The sequence below is a fragment of the Acomys russatus genome, chromosome 26 (genome assembly GCF_903995435.1).
Source record: "Acomys russatus chromosome 26, mAcoRus1.1, whole genome shotgun sequence".
In the NCBI taxonomy this organism is placed as follows: Eukaryota; Metazoa; Chordata; class Mammalia; order Rodentia; family Muridae; genus Acomys; species Acomys russatus.
Window position 1 is genome coordinate 9,473,057 of NC_067162.1, and position 15,670 is coordinate 9,488,726.

At 43.3% G+C, this 15,670-nt stretch overlaps 1 protein-coding gene across 2 annotated transcripts in view; it reads left to right on the forward strand.

The window, feature by feature from the left end:
• The window catches only part of Rnf150 (ring finger protein 150), a 281,952-nt gene that overhangs the window by 147,984 nt on the left and 118,298 nt on the right, over positions 1-15,670 (forward strand). For both annotated transcript variants that reach the window (XM_051168523.1, XM_051168522.1), the window contains exons 3-4: positions 1,823-1,894; positions 4,199-4,281. In XM_051168523.1, coding sequence (XP_051024480.1) covers positions 1,823-1,894; positions 4,199-4,281 — 155 coding nt within the window. The remainder of the gene's footprint in view (positions 1-1,822; positions 1,895-4,198; positions 4,282-15,670) is intronic.

Genomic DNA, 15,670 nt, shown 5'->3' on the forward strand with positions numbered 1-15,670 from the left:
CCCAGCAGCTGAGTGCTTGCTTAGCGTGCATGAGACCCTACGTTCCATCCCCACCACCACAAGGAAAGTAAAGCCAAGTTAATTTCTAAAAATTATAATGGAGAGAGTGTGAAGAAAATTGAACATTATCATCATCATCATCAAGGGCTAATTCTATGTTGATTTGAATCCTTCAAATACATTTCATTGATACATTGATGTAACAATTGCAGTAGAGAGACATGCTAAGAATGCAGCAAAAAACATGCAGAAAGCTTGCAGGCGCACGCGGAACTATCATTTTCCCTCTGCAGAGGAGGATCTAACTCCCGTACCCTTCGCCTTATTGCTTTACCACTTTCAGGGCTCATTAGGACAGCAGTTTTCTCTATGCAAATTGGGGTATGACGTATTTGTGGACTCAATTTTCTTAACCAAAATATTTTATTAACAACTTGTTGACCTGAGCCTACGTCAGTTATAACCTGATTAACCAAAACAGTAGGAAATGAAGATTAATTGACACAACAGCAAAACCCTAGGGATATCAGTCCCGAGGAACGATTCTCCGATCGGGAGCCGCAGGATTTCTTCCACTGGAACTGGGGGTTATAAGATCTCAGAGCCTCGGCAGGAGCCGGAGCCCCGAAGCCTTCCCTCGAGTGGTTTTCTCTAGAAGCATCTTGAAGGGCAGCAATGAACAGCCAAATCTATCCCAAGTCTTCAATCCACCCTGCTGCCAGTTCTGGGCTCATTTATATAGCTCCTCCCAGAGTCTGTTCACAGGATCTTTTTCATCTGGTAGTAATTAAGCTCCTGCACGAGGTGGTTGCCCTGATAGTGAATTAACATCACCTGTTCTCTTACTAGACCGTTCGGTCCCACACTTGGGATCCTAAAGAACAGGTTTCTCTCCTTTACGTATTCTTTCTTGACATGGGTGATAATGGTATGTGACTTGTAATTATGTGCTAATCTGAGTGCTAAATTCTATGGTGTATGTGTGTGTGTGTTTTAAATGTCCATGTGTGTGTGTTAGTGTGTGTGTGCGTGTGTGCCCATCTATGTGTGAGTGGACACACATAATAAACTCAAACGCATGTGGAGGCCAGAGGTAGATGCACCTGTCTGTGTCTATATCTATTTTATTTTTTTGAGACAAAGGCTCTTCCCTGAACCTGGTGCTTACTGATTGGCTAGACCAACTGGCCAGAAAGCTCCAGGGACTCACTGTCCCCACTCTCCAGCTCTAAGGGACACACTTGGGGTGCCACAGCAGCTCTTACAAAGTCCTGGGACTCTGCGCTCAGATTCTCATGCTTACCCTGGCAAAAAAGTCGCCTACTGAGCCATCCCCTACTCTACATAAAGCACAGTCGGATGCATACGTTAGGGAGAAAGCTGTGGAGCAGTATACTCAGGCTGCATCAGTTGGTCCAGTTGAACAACCTGAAAGGCACATGCAGACACAAGGCCTTCATGGTGAAAAAGGGGGGCGCTGTTCGCTCAAGTAACATATTGCCAGCTGCTTCAACAAGTTAGAAAATACTTTACTTGTTGCTAGTTGCCAGTCTGTGCAGATATACCCTGCACTGAAGTCATGCTAGGACGTTAACTGTATGTCATGTCAGCCTAAAACCAGGACCAAGGAACTCTCTCCAGCGGAGTGTTTCATGGACCTTGGGAGAACCACTTTCTGCAAATTCCACCCATCCTCCTTAACATCCATGCCGTGTGTGCACGGTCTCAGAGGTGGCTGCTCTGCTTTATGACGTGCTGTGAGAAGGTAAGACAGGCATCACACAGCTTTGTTGCTGTTAACGAGCAGCTTTTGGTTTTTCAGCGCCGCCTGGGAGACGCAGCAAAGAAAGCCATCAGCAAGCTCCAGGTCAGAACCATCAAAAAGGGTGACAAGGTGAGAGCCTCTTTTCCTTTGGGTGGGGGCCTAGTCAACAAATCTCTTGTCTTTTCTGACATCCAGAGTAGAGAGAGGGGAGAGGGGGGGAGGGCGAGCGAGCCAGAGCAGGGGGGGGGGAGCGTGAAAAGAAGAGATAGGTGTAATCCTTGTTTCTATACACATCACACACTTAAACTGCTTTTTATTAAACATAATAAGTGCTTATAAAATACATGCAGCTTATTGGCAAACAAATATGAGAAATATGGGTCTGGAGAGATGGCTCAGAGGTTAGGAGCGCTGCCTGCTCTTCCAAAGGTCCTGAGTTCAATTCCCAGCAACCACATGGTGGCTCACAACCATCTGTAATGTGATCTGATGTCCTCTTCTAGTGTGCAGGTGTACATGGAGGCAGAACACTGTATAATAATAAATAAATAAACCTTTAAAAGATATGAGAAATGTCAACATTAAGTGGACAACAATAGCTAAATTGTACAGCCAGGGGCAATGCCCACCAACAAGTGAATGGATAAAGAAAAATGTGATATGCATATGCAGTGGACTGTTATTGAGACATTAAGAAGAATGAAAATTTAATAGATAGTAGATGAAACTAGAGACACGCCATGTTAAACAAAATAATAAGCACGGTGCAGAACAGTGAATATATCACATTTTCTCTCATATTCACAATCTAGACATGACTAAAGGACTTAGAAATAGAAGGGGCCCTAGTTGAGAAAAATAAGAGGCGCCACCAAGGAAAGAGTGGGAGGATAGAAGAGGTTAGTCGGAAGTAAATAAAATTGAAGAGTGTGAAAATATCACAGTGAAACCAACATCGGAGGCAATAAACACGTGCTTTAAAAAGTGTGCGAGAATCCAGGTGCGGTAGCTCACATCTTTACCCTAGCACGCAGGAAGCAGAGGCAGGTAGATTTCTGAGCGTTCTGACCCAGCCTGGTCTACATAGTGAGTTCCAGACTAGCCAGGACTACATGGGCTCTATCTTGGAAAAATAAAATAAAATAAACTACAAGAAAGCATACAAAGGCTGGGTGAGATGAGTACGTGAAGGTGTTACTTGAAGCATGTGACAATAAATGGGTCTTAAATTTAGGTTGACTCTGTTCAAGAAGGAACAAAAAGAAAAACGGGCGGCAGAGGTTCGATGTTTCAAGCACTGTTCGCTTACCTCATTCCGCACGATTCACACTATCAAGGCAGAACAGTTGCTTTTAGTGTCACCTGTGAAGGTTTTCCCAAAAGTCCTTGGAAAGGAGTTGGGTTTCCACGCTGAGCTCTGCTCTCCACCTAAGTTTAGAATATAAATGTGTAAGTGATATTTAGCTTCTCTGAACTCCGCAGCTTAGAACCCTAGTCGCTGCACAGCCGCCCTCCCTGTAGAGTTGGTGCCAGGAGGCCAACAGCCATCACACACCTCCAGGAAGAGCAAAAAGGCCAACAGCCCGAGCCTGCAGGCTCTAAAGGAGCCTTAACATCCAGCCCGAGAGCATGTGGGCTCAGCATTTCCTGGGGACTTAGTAGTGGATGCACATACGTTATTAGGTGTTGTCTCTACTCTGAGTAACACATTTTTCTCACAAGTTATATGCTATCATTTTAAATAATAAGACAGGGCTATGGAGATGAGTAAGGATGAATAGTTAAGGAAAACCAGGGGCTTAGGAAGATAGCTTAGTTGGTTAAAAAAAAAAAATGCTTATCCTGATTGCCATGGGTCTCCAACAGTCAAGAAAAATAAAATTAAAATAAAATTTAAAATAAGGTTGGGAGCAACTCACACAGGTGCCGCCACGTGAGCACGTACACAAACCAAATTCAGAAGTGCCATGTATTTTCATCAGTGCCCTCCCGCCTCCTCCCCCCGCCCCCATCCACTCAACACTGCCAGCATCATAGCGTAAGTAAGACATGCGGTGCCCCTTTTAGGTTCGCATCCAGAAAAAAAAAATCAAAACTCTATTTTTGTTTGCATTTAATAACGCTGTAGATGCCAGAGGACTGAGTAGATTATAAACCGTTCAGATGGAACGCCACTCCTCATGCCGACGACGACGACGACGAGGAAAGATAACTACAGCATTTCAGAACAGCACATGGGAATTAGGTTACCCTCACAAAAACTCTGGGAGTGGAAGCAACAGGGGTGGAAACAGAGCCGGTTGGTGAATTGCTGATTAAGGAGATCAGTGTCAGTGCAGCTGAGAGCTGGCCCCAGGCAGCTCTCCTTCGGTTTCTGACAGCGTTTGCTCAGGTTGGAAGCTAAAGTTGGCTCTTCTGCTTCTTCTGTTGCAGGAAACAGAGTCTGATTTTGATAACTGTGCAGTCTGCATCGAAGGGTACAAGCCCAGCGATGTGGTCAGGATCCTGCCCTGCCGGTGAGTGGTGAGTCTCCCCTCTCTGATGCGGAGGGGAAACAGTCCTCCCTGCTGGCCTTGCAAACAAGCGAGCCACTCCTCCCTTCCCTGTAACCTTGTCCACATGAAAGCGGAAGTCTTTCTTGTACCCCCCTTGCATGAAAGGCAGACCTTACAGACAGTGGATGCATGCCGCGTGCTCGAGGCAGTTCCTTGGATACCTCAGCAATGCTCACAATCACATGTGGCTTTTACGGGTACTGTTTCAACTAAAATAGCAAACTCTTTAAAGATGCTGCGGATGATCAGGACACACTCGGCAATCTGAACGTGGCCAACAGTGAGCAGATCCTTGAATTTTTACTAATAGAAACAAAAAGGATCAAATTCCCATGGAAATCTAGGATCTGAAGGAACAGTCTAGCATGCAGGCTTGGGAAAAGCCCCCCCCGGAGGATGCTCCAATCACTTTAACTTTCTTTTCTAAGCAAAAGTCACTGTTACAGTGCCTGACATTTTTCTTTGAACATCCTAATTAAATCAAGTAAGTTACAGTTGCATAAGAGTCATATCCTTCATTAAAAAAAAAAAAAATCTTTTTTTTTTAGTTGCATCTATGCAAGTGTCCTAAAAATAAATTGTAATTGCCTCAATGAAAGATACTTCATGGAGAGAAAATGGCTTTTTTAAAAAATTCTTGAGTTTAAAAGCATATTAAACAGAAAGGAGTGTAGCACAAAGGCATAGCACAACCCATTGCTTTCCCCCAAACAATACACATTTTAAGACTATTTATTAGAAATACAAATGGAATAAATAGCATCGGGGGAACTGGTATAATAATCTCAAGATGATGAAGAAGTGGCTCAAAAATAAATTAAAAAAAGACTGGATGCTCAGAGAGAACTTAGCATCTCTCCAGAGGGCTTTCTTGAAATGCTCCGCTCACAGTGATTGGCCATTAGGGCACTGGGAGCAGGAAGGCTCTTCACTCAGAGAGCCTGCAAAGGTGACTTGCCTGTCTCCACGCATAGATGTCTGGCCGTCCCTAAAGTGGAATAACAAATAGGGCCACGTAGACATGGACACTTTGCAGTTTCCTGTGGATGAACACACTTGAGCATACAGACGTACTCTGAGTATGTTTTTAATGCCCTTGTCTACCTATTTGAGGGACAGCACGTAAGCCATGAGTGTGAAGGCCAGAGGAGAGTTTGTGGGAGTTGGTCCTTTCCTTCCTCCATGTGGGTCCTGAGAATGGAACCCCGGGTCATCAGGCCTGACGGCAAGCACCTTTCCCCACGGAGCTGTCTCACCGACCCGTAATTACATTATTGCTAGACATCACATGGTGCATGTGCAGTGGCTTCTAGAATGTCTTGCTAGGACCACAGGGATTCCTTCTGCTCACATCTTGTATTAAGGATTTGGAGCGTCAGCATTAGAAGCAGGTCAAGTGATTCCTTAGCCCTCTTCTCACAGATCCCAAGCTTATTAAGGGTCCTGCTGATGGATACCCACGACCAAATAAACATCTGCTTTTTTTTTTCCTAACACTTCGATTTAATGAACAAGATCCGTTTTCAAAAATTTTATATAACGTCTCGTTAGCTCTTCAGCTCACACCATATAAAATAACCTATTCATCTAAAGATTTATTATAACTGAATATTGTGTATCTATATGAAATTGCTGGAGACTAGAAATTACAGAATCATAAGATGAGACCCCATAGCCTGTTCCAGTGTCTATTTATGACAAGTTATATCTCTTTAACAAGTGTCAAACTGTTCTTATTAATGCAGTTCTCCTTTATAGTATGATTATTTGGAAATATTAACCAAAAACTAGTATTTTACTGCTTGTCATTTAAAGAAAAAACTTTTGGAAGCTCGACTTTATTGAAATTAGCCTTACCCTGGGCTGCTCAGTGTGGCTTCAGGCTTCGGTTTTTCTGTATGATTGTTTGTTTCCAGGCCCGTACATTAATCTTTCCAGGATAACATTTGTGCTAAATGAGAATCTCATATATACATACAGTGTGCTTTAGCCATTTTCACCTCCCACGCCTCCTCTAACTCCTCCAGGGTCCATCTCTCTGCCCACCCCTTCTCACTTTCAAGTCCTCTTTTTCTTTTCTGTTTTTCTTTTTTCTTTTTTCTTTTTCATAACTCACCATGTCCAACTTACACTGCCCATATATATACTCGTGAGTGTGGGACCATCCACCGAAACATGGCTGGCCTACTAAGGACCAAACCCTTAAGAAACACTGACTCTCCTTTCCCCAAAAAGGATCAGCTATCCTTGCCTCCTCGTTGCCCTTAGCTCCTGAGCGTCTCCCATCCACGCGGCATGCTGACTGGCTGGATCCTGTGCACTCTCGTACAGGTGATCACTGCTATAATCCTGAGCGCCGTGGTCCTGTCATGTCCAGAAGACACTTTCACCCCTGCCTTCCATGTCCATTGTCTCTTACAATCTTTCTTCCTCCTTTTCCATGATGGTCCGTGAACCTTGGGAGGAGTGGAGGTCGCATATCAATTCTTTCTTCTTCAAGATCCTTATTCTCCATCATGATTTTCTATTATAGGCCCTGTTTTCAGTGACAGAACACATCAAGCGTTACCCATCATGCATTACGTTTGATCTTACACTAGTCACACATGTGCACTCTATGAACAGCTCATGTATCTTCTTCCATGCTAGCTTTAAAATCAAAGTCCTTTTATGGCTGATGCTGGCTTCTTGGGGGCAGTGTACACTAATGGATGTTAGCCATCAGATGCAGTTGTGTTTGCATCTTTGCTCCGTCTCCCTCTGGGTATCATTAAGCCTTTGCTCCTGTGAACATCATAGACTCTCTCTCTCTCTCTCTCTCTCTCTCTCTCTCTCTCTCTCTCTCTCTCTCTCTCTCTCTCACAGTATTTCCAGGCATCTCGTCCATGGAATAGTTCACTCTTCTTGGAGAAGAAGCTATCTCAAAAATTATCCCCGTGCATATGTCTCTTCTTTAATATTACATTCTGTGACCTTATAATCCCTGAATACCATATCCATGGCCACTGTTTGGGTGTCTTCCCAATGATCAATGTATGTACTTTTACCATGATGGTTTCAAAACTGTTCTATTGTTCTCTGTCTCTCTGTCTCTGTCTCTGTCTCTCTCTCTCTGTCTCTCTCTCTGTCTCTGTCTCTCTCTGTCTCTCTCTCTGTCTCTGTCTCTCTCTGTCTCTGTCTCTCTCTCTGTCTCTGTCTCTCTCTCTGTCTCTCTGAGAATCCTACACAAATTCCAATAAATTTGTAAAGCCTTCCCTTCTCATATGTCATCAAGGCAATTATTAAAGTGAAGTCACCCCACCCCTTCCTTGATCTTCTCTCTTTCTCCATCCAGTTTTTCCCTAAAAACATGAACACAAGGCTTCGTTGACATGAGCCTGGCTCTGTGCACACGATGTGAGGGACAGACGCTCAGTGGCACGTTCAGCCGCTTGGCAACAGGCTGTAACTTGGACTTGAACCCAATTCACCACTAAGGCATTTTCCAGGAAACACGTCTCGCTATGTCATTTACACATCAAGATGTGCACGAAGCTGTGTTTTGGGGTGAGCTTGTGACTTGGACTTGTGGTTATGACTCAGCCACAGAACGTATCTTCCTGGAGCAGTGTATTGATCTTTAATGTCTTCTCCCGCCCAGAGAATGAGTAATGCTCTCTGCTTCTTTTTACCTAGAGCCCCCTACTCGACTTTCATTAGTTATTCCTTTCAACCCACCTCACTGTCCTGCAAAGGCACAAAGTCTCAAGAATGTGTGTATTCCTTAGGCAGATCAGAAGTCCACAGTTGCCATATGTAAGAGGCAAAGCACTGTGTTTCTCTTGCCTGTGTCCCTGTAAAACTACTGTCTTATCTATAGTCTATGGACATCTAGTGAGCGATTATTGTGTTTTCCTCCAATCTGTCAGTCTCCTCCTCCTCCACAGTTGGAGACAGCTTCAAAAGCATCCTGGTAACAAGCAGGCCTTACGATGAGCTTTGTGGTTCTTGAGCAACTCCTTTGGAACAGCAAATACCTTATAGTAGAAACTGTAGGAAATACCACATATGGGCGAGTAAGTGCATGATCTTGTGGGAAACATGAATCCCAGTGGACAGTCAGGACACAGCATGGTATGGGTATCCATAATGACAAGTATCTACAAATGCAAGGGAGCTAACACCAGGCACAATGAGCCCAAGGAAAGCTTTAAAGTAAATAAATACACAAATAAATAAAATAGGAGGAGGAGAAAGCATCCCTTTTGATTTATTTTTCCTTTTTAAAGACTTAGTTTTTAAGTAATAAGAAAAACAATTTTATTTTTATTTTATATGTATATGAGTGCCTGTCTGTGCCCCACATTTGTGCAGTTCCCATAGAAGCCAGAAGAGGGTGTCAGATTCCCTCAGAACTAGAATCATAGACAGTTGTTAGCCCCGTATGGGTGCTGGGAACTGAACCTTGAGCCTCTGCAGGAGCAACCAGTGCCTTTAACCGCTGATCTGTCTCTCTCTAGCCCTCATGCCTCTTTATATTTTTAATCCAGGCTTGATTTACCTCGGATACCCCCATTATAGAAATGTTTCACGGGATAAAATCCTTAGCCATCGCCTACCTTCCTTGTGCAGGTAACCACCTCTGTCAATTCTGCGTTTCTTCCCTCTGCTTTCTCATCCTCATTTTTGCAAGTTGGAAATACTGTTGTCAACACCATGCAATGCCCTGTTCTTCTTCCTTATCATTTTAAGAATTTTCGAGAAAGGGTACTAAGTTATTTGTAGCTCATGTTGACCTTCCTTTGCACTCTGAAGCAATAGCCATAAGTTAATCAAGCTCTTCCTTGCATAAATCACCCAAAAGGCCTTGTGATGCCAGGGCTTTTGTTGAAAGAGCCTTCCCTTCAAAAGTCTGTCATGGCCTGGCCAGAATTTTCCACTGAGGTTAGGCATGAAGACATCCCACTCTCCTTGAGCTTATTTCTTAGTAATCCACCGGGGAGCTGTTCACACTCACATTCCAACACACACACACACACACACACACACACACACACACACACACACAAAAGATACGGAGAAACAATTTTTCACACACAGATGCTCTTGTTTATTTCTGTAGAGACTATGCAATCCACTGGCTAAGTACAACTGTCTAAAGCCCTGGTGGATATCTTTGCTGCTTGTTCTCTGACTTTCACCTTATTCACAAATAGCTTTCTGTACCTATGGTTTGTAAGCAGGGCTCCCTGAGGGCTCCAAGCATCAGCCCCACAGATGGAAAAGAGATCTTCATACCGAGTCGGGAGAGGGGAGATAAAGAAAATCAGGGGGTAGCAAGCTGTCCTGGACTCACCGTAGTCAGAAAGTGTCCTCCAGCTGAATGACATCCCAGTGTGGCTCCTGGTTCCCAAAGCTGGAAGAATGGGAGGAGGGGGGTGCATGCTCAGAGAACTGTGTTCCTGCGCTCTCGCTCTCTGCAGGACCAGAGTTTTGGCGAGTCTGGCACTCCTCAGTGAGACAGATGTCAGTTTCCCCCAAGCAAGCTCATCTGTTAGATCAGGTAATCCCGAAATGTATTTCTGAGCTTGTGTGGAAAATCTTTATACCGCACATTTTACCTTTTGGTCCTTTCTTGGCATATAGTTGAGTAGCTCAGCCATCACCACCACCCACAGGCAGGATCGCATCCTCTACGACACTGAAACCCCAGGTCCCCTGAAACACAGCTACCACTCAAAAATACCATGCCCCCTCAGATGTTTCTGTGTGTTTTGGCTTAAATATTGACTTGACATTTTTAGCTTTTGTCAATGAGCCTTTTGGGGACATTTCAAATCCAAATTGTGAAGCCATACACAGCCATTTATTCGCCTATTTGGGACACTTGAGGAGTTCTCACACATCCTGTTAATTGCTGCTGTCAGAAGCCGGTGATAAATAGTTCTTTACTAATATTTGAGAGTATTTTCTACTTCCTAAGGTCATAGTTCAAATGGATTAGCTGTACTGAAGGAGTTTTTTGATCCGTCCGAGCTAAGAGCAGTGCAAGGGAAGATAGCTAGCATGACCAGGTGTGTTAGCGTGTAGTTTCCATGTCAGGGATTAGGTAGGAAAACAGAGTCTTGGCTCACTTAAGACCTGAATGCTGCTGAGGAGCCTTAGTCACTATGTGCAGGTCATCTGTGTGCGACTGGACTCTGAGGGACCAGTTATAGGCTATGGTTGTAAAGTAGGTGAGAAATATTGGTGGAGTGTTGACATGGGGAAGGGCATGGGGAAGGCATTGGTGGGAGAGATTGAGGTAGGAGCCTATTCCAGAAAACCTAGGAGATAAATCAGCAAGGCACAGATGCATGCTTCCCAGCTCATAGCGTGATGGCCGTGTCTGCGTTTAAAGCACATTATGTCTCTTCACTGAGATTTAAATTAAAACAGCAGCAGTTTCCACACTACCCCTCAGACACTGTCCCAGGAGCGCTAGCTTCCAAGGGTGGAAAAAGTTTTTCTTTATCATAAAACAAACGAACAAACAAACAAATCTTGGCCAGTTTTGGCTTATCTTTTCATTTGTCCTTCCAGCTCTAAAACACTTGCCCAACTGGGGCACGTGGACAAAGATTCTTTTCCGATAGATAACAGTTTGACTCTGCACAGTCTTTTCTTCTCTCCACTGTAGAAGTACGCTCCAGCTTTGCCTTCCTGTACCAGTTCAAGTGTCCTTTGGCGATTAAGGAGATAGAATTTGCCACATCATTCCCTTTGGTGTGACTTAAATTTTGCTGTGTAAGTCAACACGTTCGTGTTTGAAGATAGGACGTGGAAATTCAAATACGATGATTTTCCATGTGCAGAATCAAGTCGAGGCAGGAGGATCACGAGTTCAAGGACTTCAGGCCATGCCGGGAGTTGGATGGCAGCCTGGGATTCGTAGACACCACCTCAAATGTGTTCTAATGTCAAACCATGATAAATGGTTCAGGAAAAACAAAGTAATAATTAAGAGGACAGAGGAAATTCACAGATTTAAGCGGGATGAACAATATCCTAGCTCCCCCCCCCCAAAAACAAATCTAAGCCTGATAGATGCTGAAGGGGATAGGCCTGGACACTTGAAATGGGGGTGAGAGGGGTTTGAGTACTAGTAAAAAGTCAAAGCCCAAATTCAATGTATGTTTCAGTAGGATTTTTGAAAAGCTTTCACTCACATGCCACATGTCTGCACTGGACAAGTTATTCATAGATTATCCCTGTCCACTAGCCAGTCAGCCAGCCGGCAGCATCTCTTCCTCAGGTGATGTAACCAATGTGCATTTTTAACATAGGTCTGTTTGCTGCCTGAGCCCCCATTACAGTATTCCAATAACTCCTGTTCCCATGAAGAGGTGGTCATTTTCTCTTCCCAGGAAAGAGTGTTCAGGGGCACATTGAACACAGGTACATGAGAAAGACGAGACAAGTCCGTGTGTAAAACATCCTGCATGAACAAGTGTCCTATGGATCAAAGAATGGCCTGCCTGCCCATAGCCCAAACACCTTGAAATCGAAGGCATAAGACTTACTGAACTCTTGTAGGTAAAGACAAGGCACCTACAGCAAAACCTTCTCCTGAACAGTGCGTGAGGCAGACAAACCACCTACAAGGTTTGTTCGACGTGTCTCAAAAGTTTTGCCTGGCCTTGGCAGCTGTTTCCAGCCGAGCTTTTCTGTGCTTTATGTCTCGACCACATGCTCGGCATGTAAAGCATAGACCACAGGAGCGAGAAAATGAGGGATCAGATCCAAATACCATCATCAAAGCCAAGTGGGAATGGCGGCCCACCTGTAACTCCAGCGTTTGGAAGGCAGAGACCAGATCTTTAGAATAAGCTTGTTAGCTGCGCTAGGATCAGTGGATCAGTGAGCTCTGGGTTCAACTGAGAGACCCTGCCTCAGTGAATAAGTGGAAAGCCACTGAGAAAGTTACGCAGTGTCAGACCTGAACCTCCATGAACACACATCCACCCACACACATGAAGACATCTGCATGTGTGCACACCACATATACGTATAAACAAATAAATGCATGACCGAGCCCACCCAAGTCCTCTCCCACAACTCTCACTGTTGTCCATGCCATGAACCCCAAATGACAGTAAAAGGTAAAATCAAATTAGATTCTGACACTCAAGTATACAGTCCCCTCTTACGGTAGGAGGGGACTCTTGTCTGTGTTAGCAGGCATAACACGAACGCAGCACCTACTCAGACATGAAAATGTCTAGCCTGGTGCAAAAAGGAACACGCTTTTAATATTGAAAATTGGAAGACTCACAATGGAGTGATTCAGACACTCAGATCAGACCTACTCTTACACCCAGCAGCCAATCTGCGTGTAAGAGGAGCCAAAGGTGCTGACCCTCCATAAGGACAGGAAAGCTATGATCCTTGTAGGCAAAGGAAAGTTTCAAAGTGATGCGATGCGGCCGAGACTCTGGTTAGGAGATCCATAACTCCTAAAGTAGGAAACAAACGAGCATTTCCCAGCTGAACAGAAACAACCCGGCCTACCTTTATCCTCTCTCCCTCACGCATATTCCTGGTTGGAACAGATATCTACGTTGCTTTGTTTGGGAAATGACTCTGTGGTTAAGAGTGAATACTGCTCTTATGGAGGACCCAAGTTCAATTCTCAGCATCCACATTTGGCAGCTCTCAACCTTCTGCAACCCCAGATTCAGGGTTTTCCATAGCCTCCAGTTTTCAAGGCACCTGCACATACATACACACACACACACACACACACACACACACACACACATACACACACATACACATGCAAGCAAGCACATAATTAAAAATAAGTCTTTAAAAGACTGATAGTTACTAATTACATCCATCAAGTTTGACTTATTCTATTGTGCCCTTGTTATACAAATTAGATTAACATTCTGCCATAGTTATGTATTTGTAAATATTTGATTATTTACATATATTCATTTATTGTCTAGGGCAGAGTCTGTGCATCTGCATTAGAACTCATGTAGGGGTCAAGGACACAACTTGTGATAATCCGTTCTCTCTTTTCACTGTCTCACCAACCCAGATTTTCTCAACATTTGGAAACTGAACCATAAATGCTATTCCTGGCTTGATTAACTATGTTCCCAATACTATTCAGGCCCCTACTATTCATCCCAAATCTGCCAGTAGAAACTCTGAGAGAATGACACTCCATTTCCCCTAAGGAGGGTTGGGTAGGTGTATGTTTGCTTTCTTGGGCTACAGATGCTTGTTTTCATTGGGAGTTGCTTATAAGTTATGATTGGTCTTATTTGGAGAGAAAATAAGGTTGGACTCAAGGATGTCTCTCATCTTCTATCTTTCTTTCCTAGATATAGAGATATGGAAAAGAAAGAAGAGGGGATATAGAAATATATAGGGATGACAGGATTAAAAGTAGATTATTAAATCGACTCCTCAACCTAAGGCCTTATTTGTTACTAACAAAAAAGGTTATCTTTAATTCATTTGCATAGAACTTTGTATATTGATACAAAATAAGATTAACTTTGATACATTGATATAGAATTCAAATTTAAAACTATTCTCCACACACATTAGATAGATAGATAGAGATAGAGATATATATTTCTACTCTAATATGAGTTTTTTTTTTTAAAGCATAACATTCAAGGGTTCCATGGCTCACTTGGGAAATTGTTGAAAATAGAAACAAAATTTAAAATTAGCAAAGACAATGACCTCACTTTTAGGACTAACAGATACTAGATGTAGCCACTGCATCTTGCATGCATACTTTAAATACTGCATAGCCAACAGCTGATAAAACTATAATTCTAATCCCTTGGGTACCATTAAAGACTTACTATTTCCTGGTAACTTTAAAAATTAATTACTTAAAAACATCTAGGGGATAACGTAAGAGTCTCCTCTTTGGATTGATTTAAGTCAATTACTCAGCAGCTAATTTGATTCCAATATTTTGTCATTCTGGAATCATGGACTGTGAGGTTCTAAATTTGTGGACTTACTGGGTCCAATGTGATGCTGAAGTATCTTGAGACGTTTTCTCAGATTGCTTTCTTGGAGGATAGTAATGATTGACAGCTGACCAGCAGCTAGTGCCAGCTGGAACCCTGAAGCTGGACTTCAAAAAGCCTCTCTCTCTTCCGATCGTCAACTATTAGGATAACTTTAGTCCCTGCTTTGATTTGTTTACTGAATTACTAACACAATTTTATACCTTATATAAGTTGACGTTGCTTCGACCATGTGTCCTAATTTGAGATGTTAGAACAGAAAGTGGCCTGTGAGCTAAAATTGATAAATAATAAATGTGTTAACTAGTTCTACTATTTTTGTAGAATTGGGGGTAAATAATGCTTCTTCTCGCCTGAATATAATTTATTTTTATGGAGCTTTTTCAGTAGCAGGGCTTTAAAAGTTATGTCGTAAAATGTGTGTTTCATGGGGTAGAGAGGTGGCTCAGCCAGTAAAACATTTGCCTCTCAGTCATGCAAATGTGAGTTCGGATCCCCTGTACGTGGGCCAGAAGTACGCACAGTACTATAGCCCTAGTACCAGGAGGGGCAGAAGCAAGAGTGAATTCCAGGAGCTCATCACGTCTGGACGGGCTCAGTGGAAACCGCTGCCTCAAAAATAAATATTTAAGTGTGTACCCAAGGACCAAGACTGCATGTGTTCATAGGCAGACGTTCACATGACTAGAGCATGCTTATTCATACAGGTCAGAATAGGAGAACAATAATTTTCTAACTATAAGAAAGTCATCCAACAAATCGGGGGTCATCTATTCAGTGGAACACTATCTAGCAATCAAATAAAGCTACTCACATTCAGTGAGGCACGGATAAATTGGAGAAACGTTATTGTGAGCACAAGATATCCCAGGAAAAAAACTATGTACTTTATGATTCCGTATTCATGAAGCAGTGACAAAGAAAACTAGTCTCCAGGAACAGAGGTCACAGTGGCAGCTGTGTGACAGAATGTGATGCTCACTATGAACAGGAAAGGACTTTCTGGGGTTACAGAGTGATGTGCCTCTTTATCTGGGTGCTGAGTGTATAACATGCTCACACATAAAGACCATCGCTCGTGTGTAAAAGCCATGCCTTCCACTGTACTGCAACTTCATTTAAAGAAATTCCATAGCAATCCTACAGACTTTACACATCGGTCGAAGTCACATTCTATTCGAGTGGAAACTTTCCTGGTGGAAATTTTTAACCATTTTCTCTAGCTACTTGAAGATGTTCGTGTGCACAGCCTGAGTAAGAGCCAATGACTACATATCACTTGACAAAGGGAATAAAGGAAAGACACATGGGGGCGGGGGGGGAAGGTC